General features: G+C 44.9%; 1 protein-coding gene across 2 annotated transcripts; it reads right to left on the bottom strand.

The window, feature by feature from the left end:
• Positions 1-9493: 9493 nt before the first annotated feature.
• On the bottom strand, positions 9494-23881 carry LOC137534596 (zinc finger protein 665-like). 2 transcript variants are annotated; one of them, XM_068256177.1, is made up of 8 exons: positions 23800-23881; positions 21007-21120; positions 17879-18070; positions 17671-17794; positions 16155-16306; positions 15831-16022; positions 15625-15748; positions 9494-13127 (listed from the first exon to the last, which is right to left on the bottom strand). In XM_068256177.1, the coding sequence occupies exons 2-8, from the start codon at positions 21058-21060 to the stop codon at positions 11101-11103; spliced, it is 2865 nt and encodes a 954-aa protein (XP_068112278.1). In that variant the 5' UTR covers positions 21061-21120; positions 23800-23881; the 3' UTR covers positions 9494-11100. The 2 variants fall into 2 exon arrangements, with proteins under 2 accessions (XP_068112278.1, XP_068112277.1); XM_068256176.1 differs by having other exon boundaries at positions 23616-23833.
• Positions 23882-25308: the final 1427 nt, after the last annotated feature.

Genomic DNA, 25308 nt, shown 5'->3' with positions numbered 1-25308 from the left:
AGGCGGGGGGTGTTTGGCGGAGGGTGGAACCGGACCACAGGAACTTGCTGCACTTTCCCTGACACTGCTGCGGGGTGGCACCACCCACTGGATTGCTGTTGTGGCCAATGCTGCTCCCCCCCCCCCCTCACCCCTTCCACCAAACTGATCAAGTGCATCGTGAAGGACAGATAGCAGCCTGTCCTGAACCTGCTGCTCCAGGAGTCCATGGTCACATGGACCCGCTCACCCACCGCATGATCCAGCCCATGCTCCACGTTGGCCATCGCGAAGCTGTGCAGTGCTGGGATGGCCGTGCCTGAGAAGTAGTGCCGGCTGGGTATTGTCCAATCCGGCACTGCGCTCTGCAGGAGCGCACGCATGTCGCTCCCCTCCTGCACAAAGGAGTATGGGAGGAGCTGGGAAGACATGGCCCATGCGAGCAGGCCATTCAGCTGGCGGATGCGACGGCTGCTGGGAGGCTGAGCCCTGACCACAAAGGACTCGCTCAGCAGGGTCTGTTGGCGTTTTTGGGTTGCACGCGAAGAGGAGGAGGAAGCAGAGGAGACCGCTGAGGACTGGCTGCCTGAACAGGCCTCAGTGTCGGCAGGAGTGGCAAAGGGGGTTCTGGTGGTGCTTTTGGCCGGAGCACTGCCAGCTCCAGCTTCCTTCAGCCTCTTGAACTCTTCATGCTCAACATTTTGCTTTTTAGCAAGATGATTAATGAAGCTGGAGGTGCCGTAATTGGAGGGGTTGCCACCTCTGCTCAGCTTCACCTGGCACACATTACAAGTGACAAACTGGCTGTCCACTGAAGGCAGGTAAAAAAACTGCCAGATTGGGGATAGAAATGTGCCCTTATGCCCTGAATGGGCTGCTGCTGCTTTTTTTCGGCCTGCGGTGGTTGGGCCTGCGGTGGTTGGGGCCTAGGGTTGAGTGGTGTGGCTGGTGGTAGCATTCCACGCCCACTGCTCCTTCTGCCAATGTCAGTGATGCTGATCCTCCATGCCAGATCCACGCATGCCTCCTCCTCTTCAGACTCAGAGCTAACATCACCCTCCTGTGGTTGGTAGTCACGGTCCTTTCTCTCGTCATCATCATCATCATCATAATTATCATCACCAGCATCATACACATCATACTCCCCCTCCTCAAATAATTGTTGGGATGTTGATGACCCTCCAAACTCCTCTTCTGCGGACACCTCAGGCAAGGAATCCCCCTCAACAATAACCGTCAACATCTTTGACTCCTCCGCAAACCTCATTGTGGCTAGAATGTCAGTGGCGGTAACAGCCCTCATTGCGATCGCGGTGTCTGGAATACAGAGCGCGCTGACTGAGGGTAGGCGGCCCGCTGGGGTCGACATGATGACCGACGAGTCCCCATGCATTGCCGGGCAGCTGCTGCTGCTCCTGTGAACAGGAATGGTGGTGGGGGTGGAGGTGTCTGTTGTAGAGGTGGTGGTGGCCTGCTCATCATCCACCATCAGCTGCATCACAGGCTCGGCGTCCTTCTTCAATTTGCGGCGCCGACCCTGCTGAAAAATGGCCACTACACGCTGCTGCGCATCTGCAGCGTGACTCTCCCTATCAGCTGGGCGCCCAGTGCGTCCATGGCCAGTGGCTAGCAGCGAAATGGACACTGGTGCGGCAGAACTAGTGGCGGTGACGGTGCCAGCAATGTTCCCTCTCTTCTTGGCCTTGATGGCCTTCCCCTGGCTGCCAGTGCCAGCAGACATAGTGCAAGTTTTGATGATGCCACCAGATGGATGTGGGGTACTTGAAGTTGCACTTTATTCAAATCAGGGTAATTGGTGTTGGACTTGAATGAATTAGCACGGAGTGACAAACAGCAGAGTAGAACACAGTGTGCACACTAACGGACGGTCTGTCACACTGACTCTCAGAGTCAGCAGCACAGCAGAAATGCAGTAGTCACACAGACAGTACTACTCTAACAACTAGCATTGCAGTACTAAATAACTAGAGATGGCCTGAACGGTTCGCCCGCGAAAGGTTCCAGGTGAACTTTAGGTGGTTTGCGTTCGCTGGCGAAGGCAAACTTTTGCGGAAGTTCGATTCACCCCATAATGCTCCATTGAGCAGAACTTTGACCCTCTACATCACAGTCAGCAGGCACATTGTCACCAATCAGACTGCACTCACTCCTGGAGCCCCACCCCCCTTATAAAAGGCAAGGTTCTCCTGTCGTTTTACTCACTCATCTGCCTAGAGTAATTAGTTAAGGGACAGCTGCTGACAGACTCTGCTAGGGAGAGTTTAGTTAGGCTCTTGTAGCCTTGTTCCTAGCTGATCGTTATTCCTTATACCCCTCCCTCTCTCCTCCCGGAGGAGGGTCTTGTCTTCCAGGGAATTGTAGTATTTCAAATGCCAGCTTACATACCTTGGCTGGGAATTGAACCCAGGTCTAAATGTGTGTGGTAGGTAGCTCACTTCACCACTACACCACCACACTACATGCTGAAGCCAGCCTAGCATGTACCATTATGATATATCCAAGAGAAAATTGCTTAAGAATTTGTAGTATGTCAAAAGCTAACTCACATTGGCCAGGAATAGAACCCAGGCCTACCGCTCTGTAGGCTGCTATCCTAACCATTATACCACCAACACCACACACTACAATGCTACATGCTGAAGCCAGCCTAGCATGTACCATTATGATATCTCCAAGAGAAAATTGCTTAAGGATTTGTAGTATGTCAAAAGCTGACTCACATTGGCCAGGAATAGAACCCAGGCCTACCGCTCTGTAGGCTGCTATCCTAACCATTATACCACCAACACCACACACTACAATGCTACATGCTGAAGCCAGCCTAGCATGTACCATTATGATATATCCAAGAGAAAATTGCTTAAGGATTTGTAGTATGTCAAAAGCTAACTCACATTGGCCAGGAATAGAACCCAGGCCTACCGCTCTGTAGGCTGCTATCCTAACCATTATACCACCAACACTACATGCTGAAACTTCTTGGAGCAGACTTACTTCCTTCCTCTAAAAAACACACATACATTCCCATAAAATCATTCAACTGCAACTGTGTGCACAGTCTTTGTGGCACAATTGGTTAGCGTGTTTGGCTGTTAACTGAAAGGTTGGTGGTTCAAGCCCACCCAGGCATGGCCTTGCCTTTTGTGTTCAACAGTTGTCCGAAGAAAACCCCAGATAGCCATGTAGATTCATCTCTCTCTCTCTCCCTCTCTCTAGTAGGGATGGTCACCGCTTTCCGCGTAATTGTATTTTCCTCAATTTTAGGCGGAAATTGGTCATTCCATTCCGTTTGGTCGGAACGGAATTGCTTTTTCAATCCGGCGGAATTCCGAAATTGCCTGTGAAATTCTGCCGGTATCCATTGATGGTTTTAAGCTGAAAATTCACTTCAATGGCATCAAGTCCTAGAGAGAGCGAGAGAGAGCTCACTTTTCTCTTGGGTATATCACAATGGTACATGCTAGGCTGGCTTCAGCATGTAGCATTGTAGTGTGTTGTGTTGGTGGTATAATGGTTAGGATAGCAGTCTACCATGCGGTAGGCCTGGGTTCGATTTCTGCCCAATGTGAGTTGGCTTTTGACATACTACAATTCCCTAAGCAAGCTCATTTTTCTCTTGAATATATCATAATGGTACATGCTAGGCTGGCTTCAGCATGTAGTGTTGGTGGTGGTATAGTGGTGAAGTGAGCTACCTACCACGCACTCAGACCTGGGTTCAATTCCCAGCCAAGGTATGTAAGCTGGCTTTTGAAATACTACAATTCCCTGGAAGACAAAGGGAGGAGGGATTACACTTCCTGATGTTGTAAAGCAGTGTAGGCCTGCAATTGAACATTTAATGAGATTTCTGACCTTAAAACACTGCTTAGTATTAAATCCAGATTTTTTTCTAGGACTTTTGATGTGTATTTCACTCAACCATGTCTTCCTCCAGGTATTAGACCCCCTGAAACATAGTTTCTTCCATTTTTCTAGTCAGCAGAAATTTTTCAAAATTTTTAAGTTCGCCTCCCAAATGAAGTCTATTGCGGTTCGCGAACCGAACCTTCTGCGAAAGTTTGCGAACGGGGTTCGCGAGCCGAAAATCGGAGGTTCGCGACATCTCTATAAATAACTACACAATAATCCTCCCTATGCCCTAAACTATACTGTGTAGCTAAGGCAATAGCACAGGCCTGGCCTGTGTGCACAAACAGCACACCCAGACACAGACACCTAACTAGCAGAGCTGCTGCAGCCTGCAGCAAACACTGTCACAGCTCACAGACAACAGAGACTGTCATAGCTCACAGACACACTCACTAACTACAATCACAATACAACACACTACTGCTAGCTAAACAACAATCAAACAGTGTTATAGTACAGGTGTTAAGCAGAAGAGTGAGAACAAGACGAAAAAAAATCTTTCAAAAAGACCTTGTACTTTTTGAGAAAATCAATGTTAAACTCGGCGGAAATTTCCACAAAAATCCGCCTACCGCACTTCTATCACTGATCTCCGATGCGGAAATAAAATCCGAATGCGCATGCCTAGTGATGACCACCTTTGACATCACAGACCAGGGTTTGAATGCTGGCTGAAGCTAGCTTGCTGTTCAGTAAGGAGATCTTGGGCAAGAGTTGTATCACTAACTGCATACTATATCCATAATAACAATCAACCAGCTACAGTAGTATACATGCACACCCATGCTCCAGTGTAATAACCAGACGTGCATTGCACATAGCATCCTTCCAATGCACTGAGTTGCCCAAATCCCACCACTGGTTCCTAATGCCTGTGGATATACAGTATTTCACAGGAGTGTATACACCTCTCACAGTTTTGTAAATATTTTATAATAACTTTTCATGGGACAGCCATTAATGTCTAAACCTCTGGCAACAAAAGTGAGTATACCCCTAAGTCAAGAATGTCACAATTCTGCCTGTGTCAATATTTTGTGTGTTCACCATTATTTTCCAGCACTGCCTTTACTCATTTGGGCATGGAGTTCATTAGAGCCTTACAGGTTGCTACTAGAATCTTCTTCCACTCAAACCTGGTGGATGTAAGAGACCTTGCCTTCCTCCAACTTCTATTTAAGGACAACACAACTCCCCCCCCCCCCATGCTCAATAGGGTTTAGGTCTGGAGACATCACCTTTACCCCAAGTTTCTTTAGCAAGGCAGTGTGAAACATAGCTCCCAGATGCGTATCCTGACGGGTACAGGCATGGCATGTGCCCCAGGCTCCTTCTCTCTTCAAACAACGGGGGGGGGGGGGGGGGGTGCAGTGCTGCTGAGTCAGCATTCCTGAGTCTATCCATCCACACCTACTTTTATTCCTGTGCATTTACTGCTTCACTGTTTTTTTATTTTGCTGTGTTAACTTGGTTAGTTATTTAACCCTTCATTTACTGCACTTTCACAATTCCATCTGGCTTATTGAATTGCATTTCAGGTCCATGTTCAATTTATTACATTGTGCGTTTGTTCATTTTGTGAGTCTGGATACTACACCTATATGTATTATCATTTTTATAATGTGTCATTGAGACCATTCGGTTTCTGCTGTATTATGTTTGTTTATTATTGTGGCTATACCTTGTTGTGAAGTGCTTTAACTTTCCAGTGCAATTTATTGGTACCCATCAGCGAGTCCATCTGTAACTTGGCTTTTAATTGTTTTGATGTTGTTTTGTACTTAATAAAGATGATACATGTTTTGCATTCTTGTGAGTGGTGTGGGTTTATTATTATTATTTAGTATTTATATAGCGCCAACATCTTCCACAGCGCTGTACAGAGTATATATAATCTTGTCACTAACTGTCCCTCAAAGGAGCTCACAATCTAGTCCCTACCATAGTCACATGTCTATATTGTGTAGTGTATGTATTGTAGTCTAGGGCCAATTTAGGGGGAAGCCAATTAACTATCTGTATGTTTTTGGGATGTGGGAGGAAACCGGAGTGCCCGGAGGAAACCTACGCAGACACGGGGAGAACATACAAACTCCTTGCAGATGTTGACCTGGCTGGGATTCAAACCTTCAAACCGGGGACCCAACGATGCAAGGCGAGAGCGCTAACTACTATGCCATCGTGCTGACCGTGGGTTTGTCAGGATCTTCTTTTTTCCCTAGTAGTGCTGGGGTCTGTTGAGACCAAGATAAACGTATATGGCTGAAATGGTGTCAATTGTGTGTGGCAGCAGCTAGGTGAGAAATACAACGACAAGTGTGTCTTGCCTACAGTCAAGCATCGTGGTTGGATTGTTACGGTTTCAGGTGGCATGAGCGCTGTTGACACTGGGGAGCTATCAGTGGCGTATCTAGGCAAGATAGCGCCCATGGCAATTTGGCAAATACTAAAATTGTGCCCCCCACACACACACACACACACCTACAATGAACAGCATCCTGTCTAACCTTTTTGGGTAGGGTAACCCCTTCACGCAATCTGAACACACACGCACACACAAAAAAAACCAACAGAATGTAACTAAATAAATTAGGCTATCCTGCTGATCCTCTACCTCTAATACTTTGAACCATAGACCCTGAACAAGCATGCAGTTCAAATGTCTGACATGTGACATTGTCGTGGGAAGGGGGGGGGGGAAATCGAGGTCACATGTTGAGTAGGTTGCCAGGCGGGGAAGCAGGCGAGCAATTGAGGCCAAATGCGACATTGTCGGGGGGGGGGGGGGCGGGGTCGAATCGAGGCCACATGTCACGTTCTGGGGGGGGGGGGGGGGGGGCACATGTCATGTGGGGGGGGGGTAAATTCCACGTTTTGTCTTGGGGGAGGGAGTGTTAGGAAGGGGGTAGAGGCCACAAGCCTCGTTGGGGGGAAAAGGGTAGAGGCCACACGTCATATGAGTGTGAGTGTGGGGCGGGGGAATCGAGGCCACATGTCATGTTGTTGTGGAGTGGGGGGGGGGGACAAACCTGACTTTTCCAAACTTTCCAAGGAAATGCAAGGTCATTCTTCTGATTAAATGTGAGTATTGCCTTTTTTATTTTAAAGTGAAATATTGTTTTAGGTCATGATATAAGATTATTATTGTGATATCTGGGTTTTTTAAATGTTAGTAGCTAATTTAAACGGACTCTAAACATCGGTCTTTGAACGAAATTTGGCTCTCAAAAGAAATTTTCATTGTTGTTATGGTGACATTTGGCTCTTTTGACGAATAGGTTTCCTAAGAGATAATTTTTCAACTTTTTTTTTTAAATAACTTTTCAGCACTTTACAATAAGAAAAAGTACCAAAAATTAAGTGAAAAGGTATCTTAAGAATTATTGTGCATATTTTCTTGCTTATTGGTGGATTAAAGGGCATTTTATTGACAAGGGGCTTGATTCACAAAGCCATGATAAGTCACATGACGGTCGGGCTAGCGTTTTGCGTGCACTATATGCTATACTGGGACTATACTGTACCATTATATATTTTTTTTCACAACTCACAAGAGCGTCATCTTGTTTTTACTCACAGACCCAGAAACAAACAAATTGATTTTTTTTCTGCCGGGTGAGACACACCATAATGAGTGGAATTTTTGTGCAGGTAAACTCTTATAACGAAAGCAGAGAACAGAACAGAGACAAGGTAAAGAAAGGAATCTATATTATAACCCAATTACATAGCAAAGCTCCACTACACATATTTCACAGTAATAATACAGTGTAGAAACGTTCAAAACATGAAGGTTTAATATAAATAAAGAAACCAAATTCAACTAGACTTTAACATTTATGCTACATGTAATAGAAAATATATATTTAAATCACATACAAACATGCAAATACTAGCAGTAACTTGATTAAAATCTGTACTATAAAAAACATTTTCTAAATTACCTGTAGATTATGCCGAAGGTAGCCTTTGAGATCACTCCCACTACCATCAATCAGTCAAACTCGGTGGAAGGTCCACTCGATGGTGGAGTCTTGTGGGGTGGGTCTCCCAATGCTTCTTATATCTCTTGCTGACTCCAGTGGTGAGATCACCTTACCCTGGTTTCTGGCTCTATTGTGCCCAGTTTTGGTTGCTTCAGACCAGTGATGGCTAACCTTGGCACTCCAGCTGTGGTAGAACTACAAGTCCCATGAGGCATTGCAATACTCTGACAGCTCTAAGCATAACTCTGGGAGACAGAGGCATGATGGGATTTGTAGTTTTGTCACAGCTGGAGTGCCAAGGTTAGCCATCACTGCTCCAGACTATATTGGAGTTTTGTCAATCCTTAGGCTTCATTCACTAAGACAAATAGCATGCCTTATCAGAGATAACACGCCTTATCAAAGTAGCATAGCGAACTCATGCCTGCTAATTGGCAATGACGAGAGCTCCACTCATCCTGCCCTGAGCCACTGCAGGTTCGTAGCGCTCACTATGCTACTCTGATAAGGCATGTTAACTTTGATAAGGCGTGTTAACTTTGATAAGGCATGCTATTTGTCTTAGTGAATCAAGCCCCTTCTGTTAAATCTTCTCTGATATACAATAAAAAATGAAGGGAAACCCCTTGTTATGTTTGGGGCAGGTATGCCTACATGGGAATTTGTATTTCACCACTGGAGTCCTTGCAAGGCACAAAAAAACATTTGGTGGCTTAACTTTAAAGCCTCCACCTGGTTCTAATGTATAATTTTCTCGTAGACTGGCCTTTTCCTTTTCATGAGACTGAAAGTTATTCTAAACTCCCATTTAAGATCTAACTCTATCCACTGTGCTGCTGTGTCACAGCACAAATATTCATTTTAGAAGGCATCATTCGGGTTTCAAAACCTCATAGAAAGCTGTAGCTTGACAAATGGCTGTAGAGACCCACATGGGGAAAAAAACCTATCCTTTAAAAGTATATGGAGACTGCCATATTTATTTCATTTTAAACAATACCGGGTGTCTGGCTGTCTTGCTGATCTCTTTGGCTTCAGTAGTGTCAGAATCACACACTTGAAACAAGCATGTAGCTAATCTTGTCAGATTTTTGTCAGAAACATCTGATCAGCATGCTTGTTCAGGGTCAATGGCTAAATGCATTGGAAACAGAGACTCGGCGGGATAGCCAGGAAACTGGTGTTGTTTAAAAGGAAATTAATATGGCAGCCTCCATATACCTCTTACGTCAGGTTCCCTTTAATTGCCAAGAAACCTTAAAGAGGCTCAGAGGTGAAATTAACTCAAGCTCTGATACTTATCCGGGGCTCCTCCCTCCCCATAAACGTGTCTAAGTCCCACACCGTCCTCCTGCGGTCTGCTGTTCAGCCGCGGTGATCTCTGTTATCAGCCTCAGTCGATGCCAGTCAGGGTCTACTGCGCATGCACAGACCTCCCATGCATGCGCAGTAGACCCGGACTGACGTCACTGAGGCTGGTAACGGAGCTCACCGTGGCTGAACAGCAGGCCGCTGGAGGACGGCGTGGGACTTAGACACGTTTATGGGGAGGGAGGAGCCCCGGATAAGTATCAGAGCTTGAGTTAATTTCACCTCTGAGCCTCTTTAATGACGTATTTGCCTATTCAGCCTTACAGATTTACATGGTCCTTCTACTTGGGTGTTGTGTTGTACAATTGCTCTGCATGGCATACTTCATGGAAAGCAATACAATGGATCTTTGAAGACAGGAGATAATCATAGATTGAGACTACATCTGAATCACCGCTCTTTAAAATAACTGAAGTGAGATGAATTCAGAGACTCCCATATATAAATATTCTTATAAAATGGCATTTGCTTGGCTGTCATGTTGACCTTTTAGCTTCTTTGGCGCCTAAGTAACATCTGCCAGAAGCATGCCAGCGTGTCATAGGTGAATGACCTAAACGGCATTATAGGCAAAAGACCGGCACAATAGTAAGACAAGCAGCATTATTACAGTGAATGTAAACAAAAATAGAAAAAAAAAAGATACCTATGGAGAGGGAAAACTCACGGCCCTCTTGTTCCAACGCTGTCACCCTTGGTAGCAGTATCTGACCAATCGGTTGAATACTGCTCTATGCCGCCGCAAGAGGCTTTGGCGTTCTTCAGGAGACCGAGTGCTCCCGAAGATAGGCAGCTCCGTACTGCGCCAGCACTAGCCCGCTCGTTTGTGCATGCGCAGTATGGAGCTGCCCATCTTCGGGAGCACTCTGGCTCCCAAAGACTTCCAAAGTCTCTAGCAGATTGGAGCAGTGGTGACAGAGCTGGAACATGGGGACCGTTAGAGGAAGGGAAGGCTCTATAAGATCCAGAGCTTTCCCTCTCCTTAGGTAAGTATCTGTTTGTTTTTTCCAATTTATATTGGCTTTAAACAAAAAGGAAATTAGCAAAAGTATCCTCAAAAATATTCTCACTTTAGCTTTCCTGTAACCAATTTGGCATGATACTCTCTATCTTTATCCATTCTCTTTTATAGAGTGCATCCGGAAAGTATTCAAAGCCCATAGCTTTTTCCACATTTTGTTATGTTACAGCTTTATTCTAAAATGGATTAAATGTATGTTTTTCCTCGGAATTCTACACACAACACACCATAATGACAACCTGAAAACAAGTTTACTTGAGGTTTTGGCAAATGTATTAAAAAAAAACAAAAACCTGAAAAATCACAGGCACACACAGTAGTATTCAAAGCCTTTGCTCAACACGTTGTACTTTTGGCAGCAATTACACCTTCAAGTATTTTTGAATATGATGCCACAAGCTTGGATGGGAAGTGTCAATGCACAGCCATTTTAAGATCTCTTCAGAGATGTTCAATTGGATTTAAGTCTGGGCTCTGGCTGGGTCACTCAAGGACATTCACAGAGTTGTCCTGAAGCCACTCCCTTGATTTCTTGGCTGTGTCCTTAGGGTCCTTATAATGGGTTGTCATTATGAGGTGTCGTGTGTAGAATTCTGAGGAAAAATTTGAATTTAATCCATTTTGGAATAAGGCTGTAAAATAACAAAATGTGGAAATACTGATGCACTGTGAATACTTTCTGGATGCACTGTACTTCCCAATGATGTTAAACGTTTCTTAGCTTTCTCCCACAAACAAGACTTTACATCCCAAGTCCCACCCTCTAAATGCAACAGAAGTTCCACAAGCTCTTGTGTTCTTATATAGAACTTATATGAGTCCACCAATCACCTGGCACTGCAAGGCACTGGGGAAATCTTTCCCCAATACAAAAGGATCTTGATAATTTCTGTGTGCTGGTGTAGATTCCACCAAAAACCCAGCACTGCAATCTATTTGCCCCAGGACACCAGAGTTCCCCCCATCTCTAAATTCTTGTGAAGCATCCACAGTTAGGTTCTCCTGCAGCAGTTGGGCTCTAGCGGTCCCAAGCAAGTTCTCACCAGAATATAGATGGATACCAGTCTCTATACTCCCATGAGTCCTCTGGTGTCGAGTGAGATGAGATTTTTTTATAAAGCGTTTCCCGCATCGTAGGCAGCCATGAGGTCGTTCGCCTGTATGTATTCGGACATGCTTGGCGAGATCAGAGTTGCTGATGAAAGGTTTCCCACATAATGGACAGGGGTAAGGCCTTTCCCCAGTATGAGTCCTTTGGTGAATCCGAAGATAAGACTTCTCAGCAAAACAGCGTCCACATTCTGCACAGGAATATGGCTTCTCACCTGTGTGACTCCTTAAGTGTTTCACTAGTTCCATGTTTCGGGCAAAGCACTTCCCACAGTCTGTGCAAATAAAAGGCTTCTCCTCTGTATGTGAGGTCTGGTGATTCAAGAGGAGAGCAGGACTTGGGAACCCTTTCCCACACTCTGGGCAAGGGTACTGCTCACCGTTGAGGTGGACACGGCTGTGCAGGACAAGGTGGGAATTGTTGAGAAAGCTTTTGCCACAATCTGGGCAGGAGATGGTCTTCTCTCGTGTGTGGGTCAACTGGTGCTTGACCAGGTCAGAATTGGCAATAAAGCTCTTGCCGCACCAGTTACAAGAGAAAGGTTTGTCGCCTGAGTGGATCCTCTGATGACGGTTGAGGTGTGACTTCTTTGTGAAGCACTTTCCACACTCTGCACAAATATGGGGACGTTCCCCAGTGTGAGTCCTACGGTGCTTCACCACCTCAGAGTTGCTGATGAAACATTTGCCACAATCTGGGCAAGGAAAAGGCTTCATGCCAAGGTGTATTTTGCGATGGCTGCTCAGGTAGGTCTTGTAGGCAAAACAGCGCCCACACTCAGCACACGAATAAGGTTTCTCTCCAGCGTGGCTTCTCAGGTGCAAGTCCAACACAGCCTTTCGGATGAAACACTTTCCACACTGTGGGCAAGGGTAAGGCCTGACGCCGGTGTGAATCCGATGATGGACCACCAAATGTGTTTTGCTGCTGAAGCATTTTCCACAGTCGGGACAGGAAAACGGACGCTCTCCAGTGTGTACTCTTTGGTGCACAACCAGATGCGGCTTGCTAAAAAAACGTTTGCCACACTCGTTGCATGAAAAAGGTTTCTCTCCCGTATGAACTCTTTGATGCTGGGCCAAATCAGATTTCCGAATGAATCCCTTCCCGCACTCTGAGCAAGTGTGTGGCTTCTCCCCTGTGTGAATCTTCTGATGGACAATTAGTGCTGAGATACTGATGAATTGCTTCTTGCACTCAGAACAAGAGTAAGGCTTTTCTCCAGTATGGATACGGGTGTGAATGGCTAGGTAGGCTTTGCTAACAAAACCTTTACCACACTCATTACACGTAAAAGGCTTCTCTCCGGTGTGAACAATGCTGTGTTTGGCAAGGTCAGAAGCTCGAATAAAACACTTTCTACATTCTGGGCAAGAGTGAGGCTTCTCAATGTTGTGATATTTGACGTGTTTGGAGAAATTTGACTTCTTAGAGAAAGACTTCCCACACTGAGGACAAGTCATGGATGGGATTTGCTTCTCATGGTCCAGAATTTCTGAGTCACTAGAAAGGCACAACAGATGGTCTGAAGAGTCCAGATCCTCAGGAATGTCCTCTTCTGGTGAAGACATTTGTTCATTATGAGGAGAAGGGACAGTTTGTTCTACTGAATTCTGAGGATCATGATTTGCTACAATAGTAACAATGCTAGAATTTGGAGCAGGGTCTTCATGAAGGGTACGGATGGAGCCTTCACCTTTCGGAGAATTCATACTTTGATCCAAACCTGCTGGGACAAAATTAAAAATTTAAAAAAAAAAACGGACTAACTAAATGCTTACTGCATACGCAGAAATAAGATAGTAGATAAAGGCCTTTTCACACTTGCACGTTAAGCCTGCATCGCGTAACCCTGTTTTACCATAGGGTAACACAACGGCAATGCACATCTATGGGGACTATTACACGTACCGCATCGCGTTGCGCAGGAAGCTCCCGAAACGTTGCCAAGCCAACACAAAGTCAACAGCTTGACCCCATGACTTCCGAAAGTCATTGGAGTCAATGAGCGCCACAACTTTTTTTAAATGTTGGCAGCGCACATGCGCAAACAGTGGGAAACCCTGGGAATCTCAATGACGTACTTCCTGATCAACAGGGAGCATGTAACTGGGCGAAAAGCGTGCGGGGGGGTGGGGGCACATGTGTGTCTCTTTTTTGCGTTGCAGTAGGATGCGGCGGGGGCATTGCACCACAAAAACACAAGTGTGAAACCAGCCTCAATTAACTTTTTTCACAGGAGATTTTTTTAAGCCTTATCACAAAAACTACCTTTACAGATCACAGCAACTGAGAAGTAACCTGCACTTCACCATGGTGATAGCACTGGCACAAGAAACCTCTTTGTTAAAAGTTTAAAAGGACTCTACTCTAAAACGGTGGGCTGTAAGAGGATCTGGAAAGCCTCTGGACATCAAGGTAATCTAAATTTACTCTTTTTCTATAACAGGTACACTTTAAAGTGGACCTGAACTCTTACACAGAACAGAAGGAAAGCATAGAGAAATGCACCCTGGATGTATTTAGAGAGTTTAGCCTGTCTAATTCCCCCTCATCTGTTTCTAATCACAAGTGTAATTTGATCTCTTCTGCTGTGTCAGCTCCTGCCTCGGCAGAGAGCTAATTGGTAAACACAGGATGTTAACAATATGTCTGCTTCCATAAAAGAAGGAAGTGGACAGCTGCAGAATTATAGCAGAATGTGTATCAGCTGTAACAAAGATTTTTTTTTATTGAAAGGTTATTATGCTGTTGCTTCGAGTCCACTTTAAAATAAATTGCTTTATTTTAAAGGCAGTGCTATCCCTAAATGGCTAATTAGTGGGGTGGGGGTTAGCTGGAAAAACGTCTATATTCAGTTGTAAGTTTCTGTCTGAGCTTCCTCAGTCTGTGGCCCTCTCTTTCATTGGCCCAATTAAAGTAGAACAAAGGTGTTAGCAACGAATGTTGGGACACAGGCTATAATAGGTAAGTGTATTTGACTGGTCATTCTACATTTTTTGCAAATTATTAATTTTATCCCCTTTAGATAACATTATGGCCTCCGTGTTAAAGGAAACATCCAGGGTTTTTTTTTTTTTTTTTAAAGCAGATCTACTTACCTGGGGCTCCCTCCAGCTCCTGGCAGTTTATGTGTCTCTCGCCACGGCTCCACTCACAGCTGGTGGCCCTTTGCGTCTGCGCGCGGCCGCGCCGCTCACATAGCCAAGAGCATTCTGTGCAGTCGCAGAAGTACTGCACCTGTGCAGAACGCTCCCGGGTCCTCAGGCCAGTTGCTGAAACTGAGGAGACCCCGGGCTACCGGCTGGGAGCGGAGCTGCAGTGAGGGACACTTAGGCTGCCAGGGGCTGGAGGAGGCCCCCGGTAAGTAAATCTGCTTTTTTTTTTTGAGTCCCTGGATGTTGCCTTTAAGTTTTGCAGTGCAGTGTACATCCTGTGACGGTGATCCATGTACACATAATTAGAGAAGATGTTCAAGCGTGTGCACTGTTGTCCTCCATGTGTGTGTGTCATTGAATAATAAACCATGACCAAGGAGCTAAAGGAACAGCTTGCAACTCTGAGTTCCATTGACAATATGGAGAAAAGCTTGATGCACACCAAACAGGTACTGGCAGAGATAACTGAAGAGAAGGGAGGAAAAAGTGTTAGGCCCCTTTCACACTGGTGCAGCAATTTTACCGCACCCCTCCGCAGGGCAATGTTAGTCTATGGGGCCTTTTATATGGATGCGGCGCGATGCGAAGGAAGTGGCGTTTTCACCGCATCCCCGACGCGAAGGCAAACAAACGTTACCGCGCGGCTCTGCGGCGGCGTGCAGTGCACTGGAAGTCATGGAAGTCTATGGCGATGCATGTTTGTTAAAATGCCAGCCGCAAGTTTTACATGTCGCGCATGCACAGAAGAGTATTTTAGCAATACAGCAATACGCTTCCACGCTCGTGATCGCTTCGGACAAAGGAATTGAGCGCCACTTCCTGCTTGGCCGGGTGCAAGACCGGCATAACAGCATACTAACGCGGTAATCCCCAAAGGCCTGTTTTTGGTGATGCGGCCTTTGGGGATTACCGGCCTGAGGGAGGCTGGTCCAGAGTTGGCACACCCTAATACATATGTGTGTTCATGTACTCGTACAACTGGGCAATCCATTTTGCTTTATATTGTAAGGCAGGAAAAATAGAGCAAATACAAACATTCCTCTGTAAAATTCACCGTCTTCTTACCCAATGATGTGAGGGGCGGCTGATTCTCCACTGTGATGTCCTCATAGAGATCCTTGTGTTCTTCTAAATACTGCCACTCCTCCGTGGAGAAACAGACAGTAACATCCTGACACCTTACAGGAACCTGACACACACACAATGACACAGTCACCATCCATCGCTTGTGCTAGCAGATAATATTCAGCATAATTCCCAGATCTGCTCACCTCTCCGGTCAGTCGCTCAATCATCTTGCTGGTAACCTCTAGAATCTTCTTCTCAATGCTTCTCTCTCGTTTCCGGGAGAGTGGTAAAGGCTTGATCACACTGGTCTGGCTTGTGTTCCGTCTTCCGGATGATGTATAAATGCCTTGTATAACAGCCTCAAGAGATGGCTTTTTCTTCACCAATGAGCACTTCTAAATAAAGACCACAAATACGGTACTATAAGAGTAACGTCACGTGATACTCCCAGAATATTCTTCGACTCAGATCCATGGTTTAACAGCAATAAAATGAATATAATTAGGCATACCTAGAATGGTCCTTACCTCTCCAGTCAGCAGGAATATGGTCTCTAGGGTGAGGTTTAGTAAATGCTTAGTCATAGGACCCCAGTTGTTCTTGAATGTCAATGAAGCAGAAGGAAACTCTATAAAGGATTCCGTCTTCTGTAGAAATGCACTATCTTCATTAAACCTCTCTTAATTGAGAAAGACAAAATCAGAGATGTGATGCGTTGCTTTACTGCGTATTTTAAAGCACACCTGAACTTGAAAAAAAAAAAAAAAATTAGACAAGATTTAGTCACCTGGGGTGTCATCCAGCCCCCCATAATTTAAGTTGACCCTCAGTAGCTTTGTCTTCTCCTCCCTCATGCAGCTGTTACCCCCCTTTAAAGGGCTCTTGGTTCTAAATAGCTGAAGTTCATCAACTGTGACTTATCTTATCGGTTTGAAGCACAGTCTTCCCACTCCTCCCTAATGCTTAATGGGTTTGTTTGATCATAGCTTGTGGGAAATTAAGTCTAATTAGAAGAGTCCTGATCTGCCTTCCATTTTCTGTTGCTTGCAATTAGCTTATGAATGGAGGAAGTAGAAGAATACTGCCTTTAACCTCCCTGGCGGTAAGCCCAAGCTGAGCTCGGGCTATGCCGCCGGGAGGCACCGCTCAGGCCCCGCTGGGCCGATTTGCATAATTTTTTTTTGTTACACGCAGCTAGCACTTTGCTAGCTGCGTGTAACCTCCGATCGCCGCCGCTGCCCGCCGATCCGCCGCTATAACCGTCGCCGCAGCTGCCCACCCCCCCAAACCCCGTGCGCTGCCTGGCCAATCAGTGCCAGGCAGCGCTGTGGGGTGGATCGGATTCCCCTTGTGACAGTGACGTCATCCCGCCCCGTCCCATGGCGACGGGGGAAGCCCTCCAAGAGATCCCGTTCTTTGAACGGGATCTCTTGATCTCCGTTCGCTGAAGGCGATCGGAGGGGCTGGGGAGATGCCGCTCAGCAGCGGCTATCATGTAGCGAGACATTGTCTCGCAACATAAAAAAAAAAAAAAATTAAAAAAAGGTATTTGCTGCCCCCTGGCGGATTTTAATAAACCGCCAGGGAGGTTAATTCACCCTTAAATGTAAAAAGATGAGGTAAAATGCAAGTTTTTTTAATAATGAGACACATTTTTAACATGCATTTTTAATTTGCTATTGAACTACCCTGGGAGCTAAAATTGATGCTGGTTCCCTATAAATGTTCCAACCCAGCTGGGCTACAGCGCCTCCTCAATTGCGCTCCCAAGCAGCTGTGCACAACAGCAATGGGCAGGAGTGTTCAGTGCATGCATGATCACAATACCTCACATGTGCAGAATGCCCCTGACCACGGCTGCCATGCACAACTGCTCGGAAGCGCGATCAAGGTGGTGCATGGATGATACAGAGCTTTCAACCAGGCGAGGGTAAATATTGTCGAGTTTTGGGTTTTTTTTAGTTCAGAAGTGCTTTAAGTATGGCTGCATAGCAGAAAAGAAAAACACATTTATTTGCTCAGGATATTTCTCATGAGTTTTACCTGTTAATGGGTGGGGCAGCAGATTCTCCATCAAGACGTCCTTGTAGAGGTCCTTGTGTCCTTCCAAATATTGCCACTCCTCCATGGAAAAATGGACAGTGACATCCTGACACCTCATAGGAACCTGACACACACAAAGATACAATCACTATCCCCACACATCCCTCGTGCTACTGTGTAATGTCCCATAATTCCCAGCACTGCTCACCTCTCCAGTCAGCAGCTCAATCATTCTGCTGATGACTTCTAGAATCCTCCTGTCATTTTTTCTCACTGTTGTTAAAGAGGGAGATGGATGATTTATATTAGGGCTCAGGCTTCTCAACCATCCTCCTGATATACAGGGAAGACTGCTGGGTGCCAAACAATCTCTGGTTGTCTTCTTCACTACTGTGTAATCCTGTATATTGATAGATAATACATTTCAAAATCTATGAATCTCTCTCACCTTTTTCAGCCATACCTGTGTTTTATTTATAGGCAGAATCTTCTGAAAGGTCTGTGTTTTATTTACACCTGTAGCAGGAGTGAGGTCATGTGACCCTCCCAGAATCCTCCTCACAGACACCTCTCTAGTCAGGTTTGTATTTTATTAAAGTGTACCTGAGGAGAAACAAAGTACACAGGATATACTTACCAACAAAATGTATAAGCTCTCCTGTCACCTTCAGGTTTCTTACTGTATTTGGCCTCTAAGTCTTGCTGCTTTAGCCCCCGTTCAGAACTCTGACTAGAGACCCAGCACATGCACAGTCCACTCAGTGTGCCCAGGTGTATCATGCTTCCAAATGGCTGTGCAAAATGTACAAGCTCTTCTGTCACCTCCAGGTTTCTTACTGAGTTTGGCCTCCTCTAAGTCTTGCTGATGTAGCCCCTGTTCAGAACTCTGACTAGGACCAGCCAGAGCCCGAAGCATACAGTCCACTCCTTGTGCCCATGTGCATCATGCTTCCAAATGGCTGTGCACAGCAGCCTTGGCCAAAAGTGTTCTGGGCATGGGCATTTTGGAAAAAACGGAACGACACATGCCCAGCACGTTTCGACAACAGCCACTGCACCCAGCCATGCAGGAGCGCATACAGGAGGGGTGCATGGATGGACTGTGCAAGCACCTTGGACATCCTGAACAGAGGCTACAGTGGCAAGTCACAGGGGAGGCCAAACATAGTAAGGACCCTGGAGGTGTCAGGAGAGCCTATACTTCATGTTGGTAAGTATATCTTTTACATTGTGTCCCATCAGGTCTACTTTAACAGTATCAAAAACTAGACAACATACCAATAGAGCTGCACTCAATGAAAATTGTATTTGTTGAGTAATGTGCATGTTATCTATTGCCAATATCTAATTATTATTGGGATTATTTTGCATACACATATTTTCAGCTAGAGTCAATTCTCAACACTATTACAATGTGTACCTCTTTATTAACCTTCCTGGCGGTAAACCCGAGCTGAGCTCGGGCTATGCCGCGCAGGAGGATTTCTCAGGCCCTGCTTGGCCGATTCGCATAATTTTTTTTTTTTGCAACTCGCAGCTAGCACTTTGCTAGCTGCGTGTGCATTCCGATCACCGCCGCTACCCGCTGATTAGCCGCCGATCGCCGCACCGCCCCCCCCCCCCCCCCCCCAGACCTCTTGCGTTGCCTGGACAATCAGTGCCAGGCAGCAGTGAGGGGTGGATCGGGACTCCCTTTGATGTCACGACGTCGATGACGTCATCCCGCCCTGTCGCCATAGCAACTGGGGAAGTCCTTCAGGAAATCCCGTTCTTTGAACAGGATTTCCTGATCAAAGATCGCCGGAGGCGATCGAAGCGTGCGGGGGGATGCCGCTGCACAGCGGCTATCATGTAGCGAGCCCTAGGCTCGCTACATGATTTAACAAAAAAAACAAAAAACTGCGCTGCCCCCTGGCGGTTTCTAATAGACCGCCAAGAGGGATAACGACAGTACCACTATGGCACACACACACACACACACACACACACACACACACACACACACGTTTATGTTGCACATAAGATACATTTCCTCTGCTCTCTGTGAGAGAAAGCTCTGCCTGTCTCTGACTGAGCTCTCTGCACACAAGGTTAACTTAACACTGCACTGTGAGGGAATTCCCCCCTCCCCTCATGGATCACTCTGTCAGATTACAGCAGACTGCCGTCAGAAAAGTGTGAAAGGAATTTCGATGACAGTAAGCAAACAGATGAAGATTCAAATGTATACACCAGTACTTAGCAGCACTTCCCAAACATTTCCTATCTCAACTGAAAAATTGTCATTTTTTCTACTGAAAACTTACTAGAAAAGATTGACTTGATAAGTTCAAGTACTCCCTGAACCCAACTAAAGTACCCCTGGGGTACACCTACCATGTATTGAGTACCTAGGTGCTAGACCAGGGGTGGGCAAACTTTTTCTTTTACCAAGTGGCTCCACGCTACTGTGCAGGCATGAGGCATCCGTGAACGAGAGCAGCCACACTGTGCAGGTGCATGAGGCCTCACATCTGCATAGTGCTGGAACACTGAGGTGGAGGGGTGCCTCTTTCCTTCTACTGAGGTAAGTATCCATTTCAGGAACTTTAGTAGGAGTGATGTCATGTGACCGTCCCACAATCCTCCTCACCTCTCCACGCAGGTCTGTGTTTTATTAAAGGGAACCAAGCACCACTTTTTTTGCCTTTGTTTCTAATAGCTATAGGAGCTGTCATGTTCCCTCTTCCCTGCTGGCTGTCAGTTATTTATCGACAGGGAATGAGTGAAGATAGCATCTGGGACGTCTGTAAAGTCTTATGCTAGGTACACACGATACAATTTTCTGGCAGATTTACCCGCCAGATCGATTTTTTCTAACATGTCCGATCGATTTCCATAGAGGGGATTGAAAAATCGTTCTGAAAATCTATTGAAATTCAGATTGGACATGTTGGAAAAAAATCGATCTGGCAGGTAAATCTGCCAGACAATTGTATCATGTGTACCTAACATTAGAAGCATATTGTACAATCTACACATACCCGCTACTGATCAAAAGCTTTTTGTTTTCTCTATGCTATTGTGTGCAATAAAATAATCAGTAGTCCCTCCCTCCCTGTAACCTCTGCCAGGCCATGGAAGTAGCAGGAAATAGGGTAACAAAAGGCTTGTGCTTAACCTTTAAATGTAAAATAAGAGGTATATATATATATATATTTTTTTTAATAATGAGTCACATTGTTGGCATACATTTTTTATGTGCTATAGAGGTGCCCTCAGTGCTAAAAATGGTGCTTGCTTCACTTTAACAGAAATTTGAGTGATGTCATGTGATCCTCCCAAGACACTCCTCACCTCTCCAGTCAGCAGGTAGATGATCTGCAGGGCGAGGTTTTGCAAAGTTTCCATTATCTTAGCTTAGAATATGGTATTCCACACAGAGAACTGCTGGCACAATGCAATATTCATCTAAAAAGTTAAAAAAAAAAACTATTAATATGCTGTAAATATTTCAAACTGTAACACGGCATCTAGGAACCACAAAATAAAGTGGTTTAAATTTCTCCCCCCCCAAAAAAACTACGAAATTAAACTTTCCAAAGGCAGTTGTTCCCCATCTAGTCAGCCCTCTGGACTGGAGGCAACAAAGGTTATATTGGAGAAAACCTCCTCACAGGACTCAGTTACATGCTCAGTAGCTCAGAAGAAACATGTACTGGAAAAGGGGTGTATTTAACTGGAAAAATGCAGTGTTGGGAACAACAGGAGCTTGGAGATATCACTTATAATTAATTATACTGGACCTCAGTAAAAGTCTACAGAGCCATTTCACCAGAGTGAGGCCAAGAGAGTCCATGCACAGGGGACTATAACTGCTATAACCATGATCTCCACATATTTTATGCACATCTACATAACTATATTATTTTAAAAGTAAAAGGGAACCTAAATCGATATTAAAAAAAAAAAACAAGTTTAACTTACCTGGGGCTTCTACCAGCCCCCTGCAGCCAATCGGTGCCCACGCCATCACTGAACGATCCTCCAGTCCCCGGCAGCGCCCCTCTTTTGGCAAGTCGACGGCCACTACGCACTCGTTTACGCTCCCACTGCTAGGAGAGTTCTGTACATGTGCAGTAGAGATTTCCTCATACTGCACATGCGCAGAGCCCTCCCACTCACCGGAGCACGGTCAGGATGCTGGGCCGGGGCCACACATCAAAATGAAAGAGATGCGCTGCGAGGGACTGGAGAATCACTAAGTGACGTCGTGGACACAGAGCGGCTGCAGGGGGCTGGGAAAAGGGGGGCGTATTTCCTTTAACTGTCCCTCAGAGGGGCTCACAATCTAGTCCCTACCATAGTCATATGTCTATATACCATGAAGTGTATGTATCCTACTCTAGGGCCAATTAACTTATTTGTATGTTTTTGGGATGTGGGAGGAAACTGGAGTGCCCGGAGGAAACCCACACAGACACAGGGAGAATATACATACTCCTTGTAGATAGTGCCCCAGGTGGGATTCGAATGCAGCGCTGCAAGGTCAGAGCGCTAACCACTAGGCCACCGTGCTGCCATAGCAGTAATGTTATACTATGTGAAGCGCATAAGGGTAATTCTGGGTTCCGCCGATCACTGGACCCTGAGTTACATCTCCCTCCAGTTGTGATGACTCGGAGGGGAAACAGTATTTTATGGTATTGGGGATTTGAGTGGCAACAGGGTGAGCCGCCTGCGCCCAGCTCACCAGCAGCGTAAATATACATACACAGTCAGACCCCCCCCCCCCCTCCCCTCCCCTCCATTACCACAATAAGATCAGTGCTGCCACAAGGAAAGTATCTGCCAGAGCTGCCACTCCACAGCACATTCATTGGACAACATTTTCCTCAGATGCGATCATTCAATCAGATTTTTACAATCGAATTATACAAGAAAAAAATGCAGTATGTGAAGAAAATAGACATGAAACGATTCTATGGTCGAATGGCGAACAGAATTTTGTTGGATTTTACAATCATATGTATAGAAAGTGCAGTTATCAACTAGTTTAGGAGCTCAAACCTGATCGAATAACTGCATCTGAGCAAAATATTGTGGCATTAATTGGCACCTTAAAGAGGAACTCCAGTGAAAATAATATAGTAAAAAAGTGCTTCATTTTTACAATAATTATGTATAAATGATTTAGTCAGTGTTTGCCCATTGTAAAATCTTTCCTCTCCCTGATTTACATTCTGGCATTTATCACATGGTGACATTTTTACTGCTGGCAGGTGATGTAGCTGCTGCTTGCTTTTTTGCCAGTTGAAACAGCTGCAAACAGTTATTTCCCACAACGCAATGAGGTTCACAGACAGGAAACTGCCAGGACCATGATCCTCGCAGTTTCCTGTGGGAGGGATTTCACCACAATATCAGCCATACAGCGCCCCCTGATAATCCATTTGTGGAAAGGAATACATTTCTCATGTAAAAGGGGGTATTCCGCTACTGATTGGGATAAAGTTCAATTTTTGGTTACAGTTTCTCTTTTAAAGAGCTACTTATCACAAATAGAAGGCAGAGTGACAAGTCTCATGCAGGAAGCATAGCAAATGTCGTTGCCTGGGTCATAATAGAACACAGTGGGGGTTGTTAAATGGTTAGAAAATCTAAAAGTTTAGGCAGTGCGTTCACATGCAGCACATAAAGCAAAAAAAATCTGATTTTTATCAGTCAAAACTTAAACTGCGATCAAAAGTTCAGGTCTGTGAAAGGACAAGTTTAAAAAAATATGCAAAAAATAAAGTGATTTGCCGTGTTGCTGCAATTTGGTTATAAATAAGCATTTCGCCCTCAGAGAGCGATAAAAAAATCTTACTACAGACGCTTGGGGAGCTCAGTGATCAGACTGGCCTAAGGCAAAAATAGGTAAGAAATACAAGTAATATATCTACATTTATGTTTTATTAACTCACCGCAGCTCCAGCACAAAGTCTTGCATGGGCTCCTTTTTAAACAGACTTTTTAATAAATGAAAAACATTTCAGGGGGATCTTTTAACTGAGCAATTTTGAAATTAAGAATGCATCATTCTTCTAGAAAAAAAAAAAAAAAAAAACCTGTTTTAGGTCCAGTTATTTTCTCTACAGACAGAGATACCTTTTCCTGCAGCATCCAGTAACAAAGACCTTGCTTTTTTGTCCTATGAGAAGGAGACAGAAAAGAGAGAATAGAGTGGAGGATTCTGGGAGTTGTATCCTGCTGCTGAAGGAGGGATCCCTGGGAAATTCTAATTTGAAGAGACTGGACTACAACAAAATGGAGTCACACCTATCGTCTGTGTATTTACTATTTACTAAGAATGAATAAATAAATCAGAACTTACAGCACATGGCTGAAAGCAACACAGCTTGTCTTATGATGTTCTATATATTGTTTCAAGTATTATATTAAATATTCCTAATTAATGAGAAATATATACATGGATAAGTAGCCTGTTTTAGGGACTACAGTAAAATGGCCACCAGTTATCATCTCTAAACACAGAAATTGCACAATTTAGTGCAAGAATTTAGTACAATAATTACAGTAATACAATACACACTTTAATATTTTAGGTTAAAGAAAAAAACATCCTAGAAAAAAATAAATAATAAGACGGTATGAAGCAAAATAAGTGCATTTGGTATTTTTGGACTACAACAAAATGGCCACCAGACACATTCACTCCACAGTCCTCTGTGTAGACTTATAACAACCACATAACCACAAGTGATAATATGATATTGATTACTGTGAAGCAAATATTCAAGGATTGTCTACAAATATTATGCAACTTGAAACTAAGCAAAGCAAACTGCAGCCACTGCATTTTGCATGGCTCAGATTTAGGCTGGGCTCACACAGTAGCCTAAATCAGCAGGCTATGCTATTTGCATACAAATCTGAAGTAGTTGTGTGCTGTGCAGCACAGTGGGGTAGTGGTTAGCTCTCTTGCCTTGCAGCGCTGGGTTCCTAGTATGAATCTCAGCCAGGACACTATCTGCATGGAGTTTGCATGTTCTCCCTGTGTCTGTGTGGGTTTCCCCCGGGCACTCAAATTTCCTCTCAAATCCCAAAAACATACAGGCAAGCTAATTGGCTTCCTCTAAATTGGTCCTAGACTACAATACATACAGTACACCATACAGGCATATGGTAGGGATTCGATTGTGAGCCCCTCTGACGGACATTTAAGTGACAAGACAATATACTCTGTACTGCACTATGGAAGATGTCGGTGCTATATATGTAATAATTATAGTTATATATTGAGGATGCCATGCTTATTTCTTATTCAAGGACTTCTGTCGCAAAAAAACTTAAAATACATGTAAACATATACAAATAAGAAGTACATTTCTCCCAGAGTAAAAAGAGCCATAAATTACTTCTCTCCCATGTTGCTGTCACTTACAGTAGGTAGTAGAAATCTGACATTACTAACAGGTTTTGGGTTAGTCCATCTCTTCATGGGGGATTCTCAGCATGGCCTTTATTCTTTATAAAGACATTCCCTGAAAAAGATTTATACAAAGATGCTGGCCAGCCTCCCTGCTTGCTGCACACTTTTTGGGCAGTTGGATAGAGCAACTGCCATTCACTAAGTGCTTTTAAAAATAAAGAAAA

This window comes from Hyperolius riggenbachi, chromosome 10 (genome assembly GCF_040937935.1).
Source record: "Hyperolius riggenbachi isolate aHypRig1 chromosome 10, aHypRig1.pri, whole genome shotgun sequence".
In the NCBI taxonomy this organism is placed as follows: Eukaryota; Metazoa; Chordata; class Amphibia; order Anura; family Hyperoliidae; genus Hyperolius; species Hyperolius riggenbachi.
This window is presented reverse-complemented; position numbering and strand designations above follow the sequence as displayed.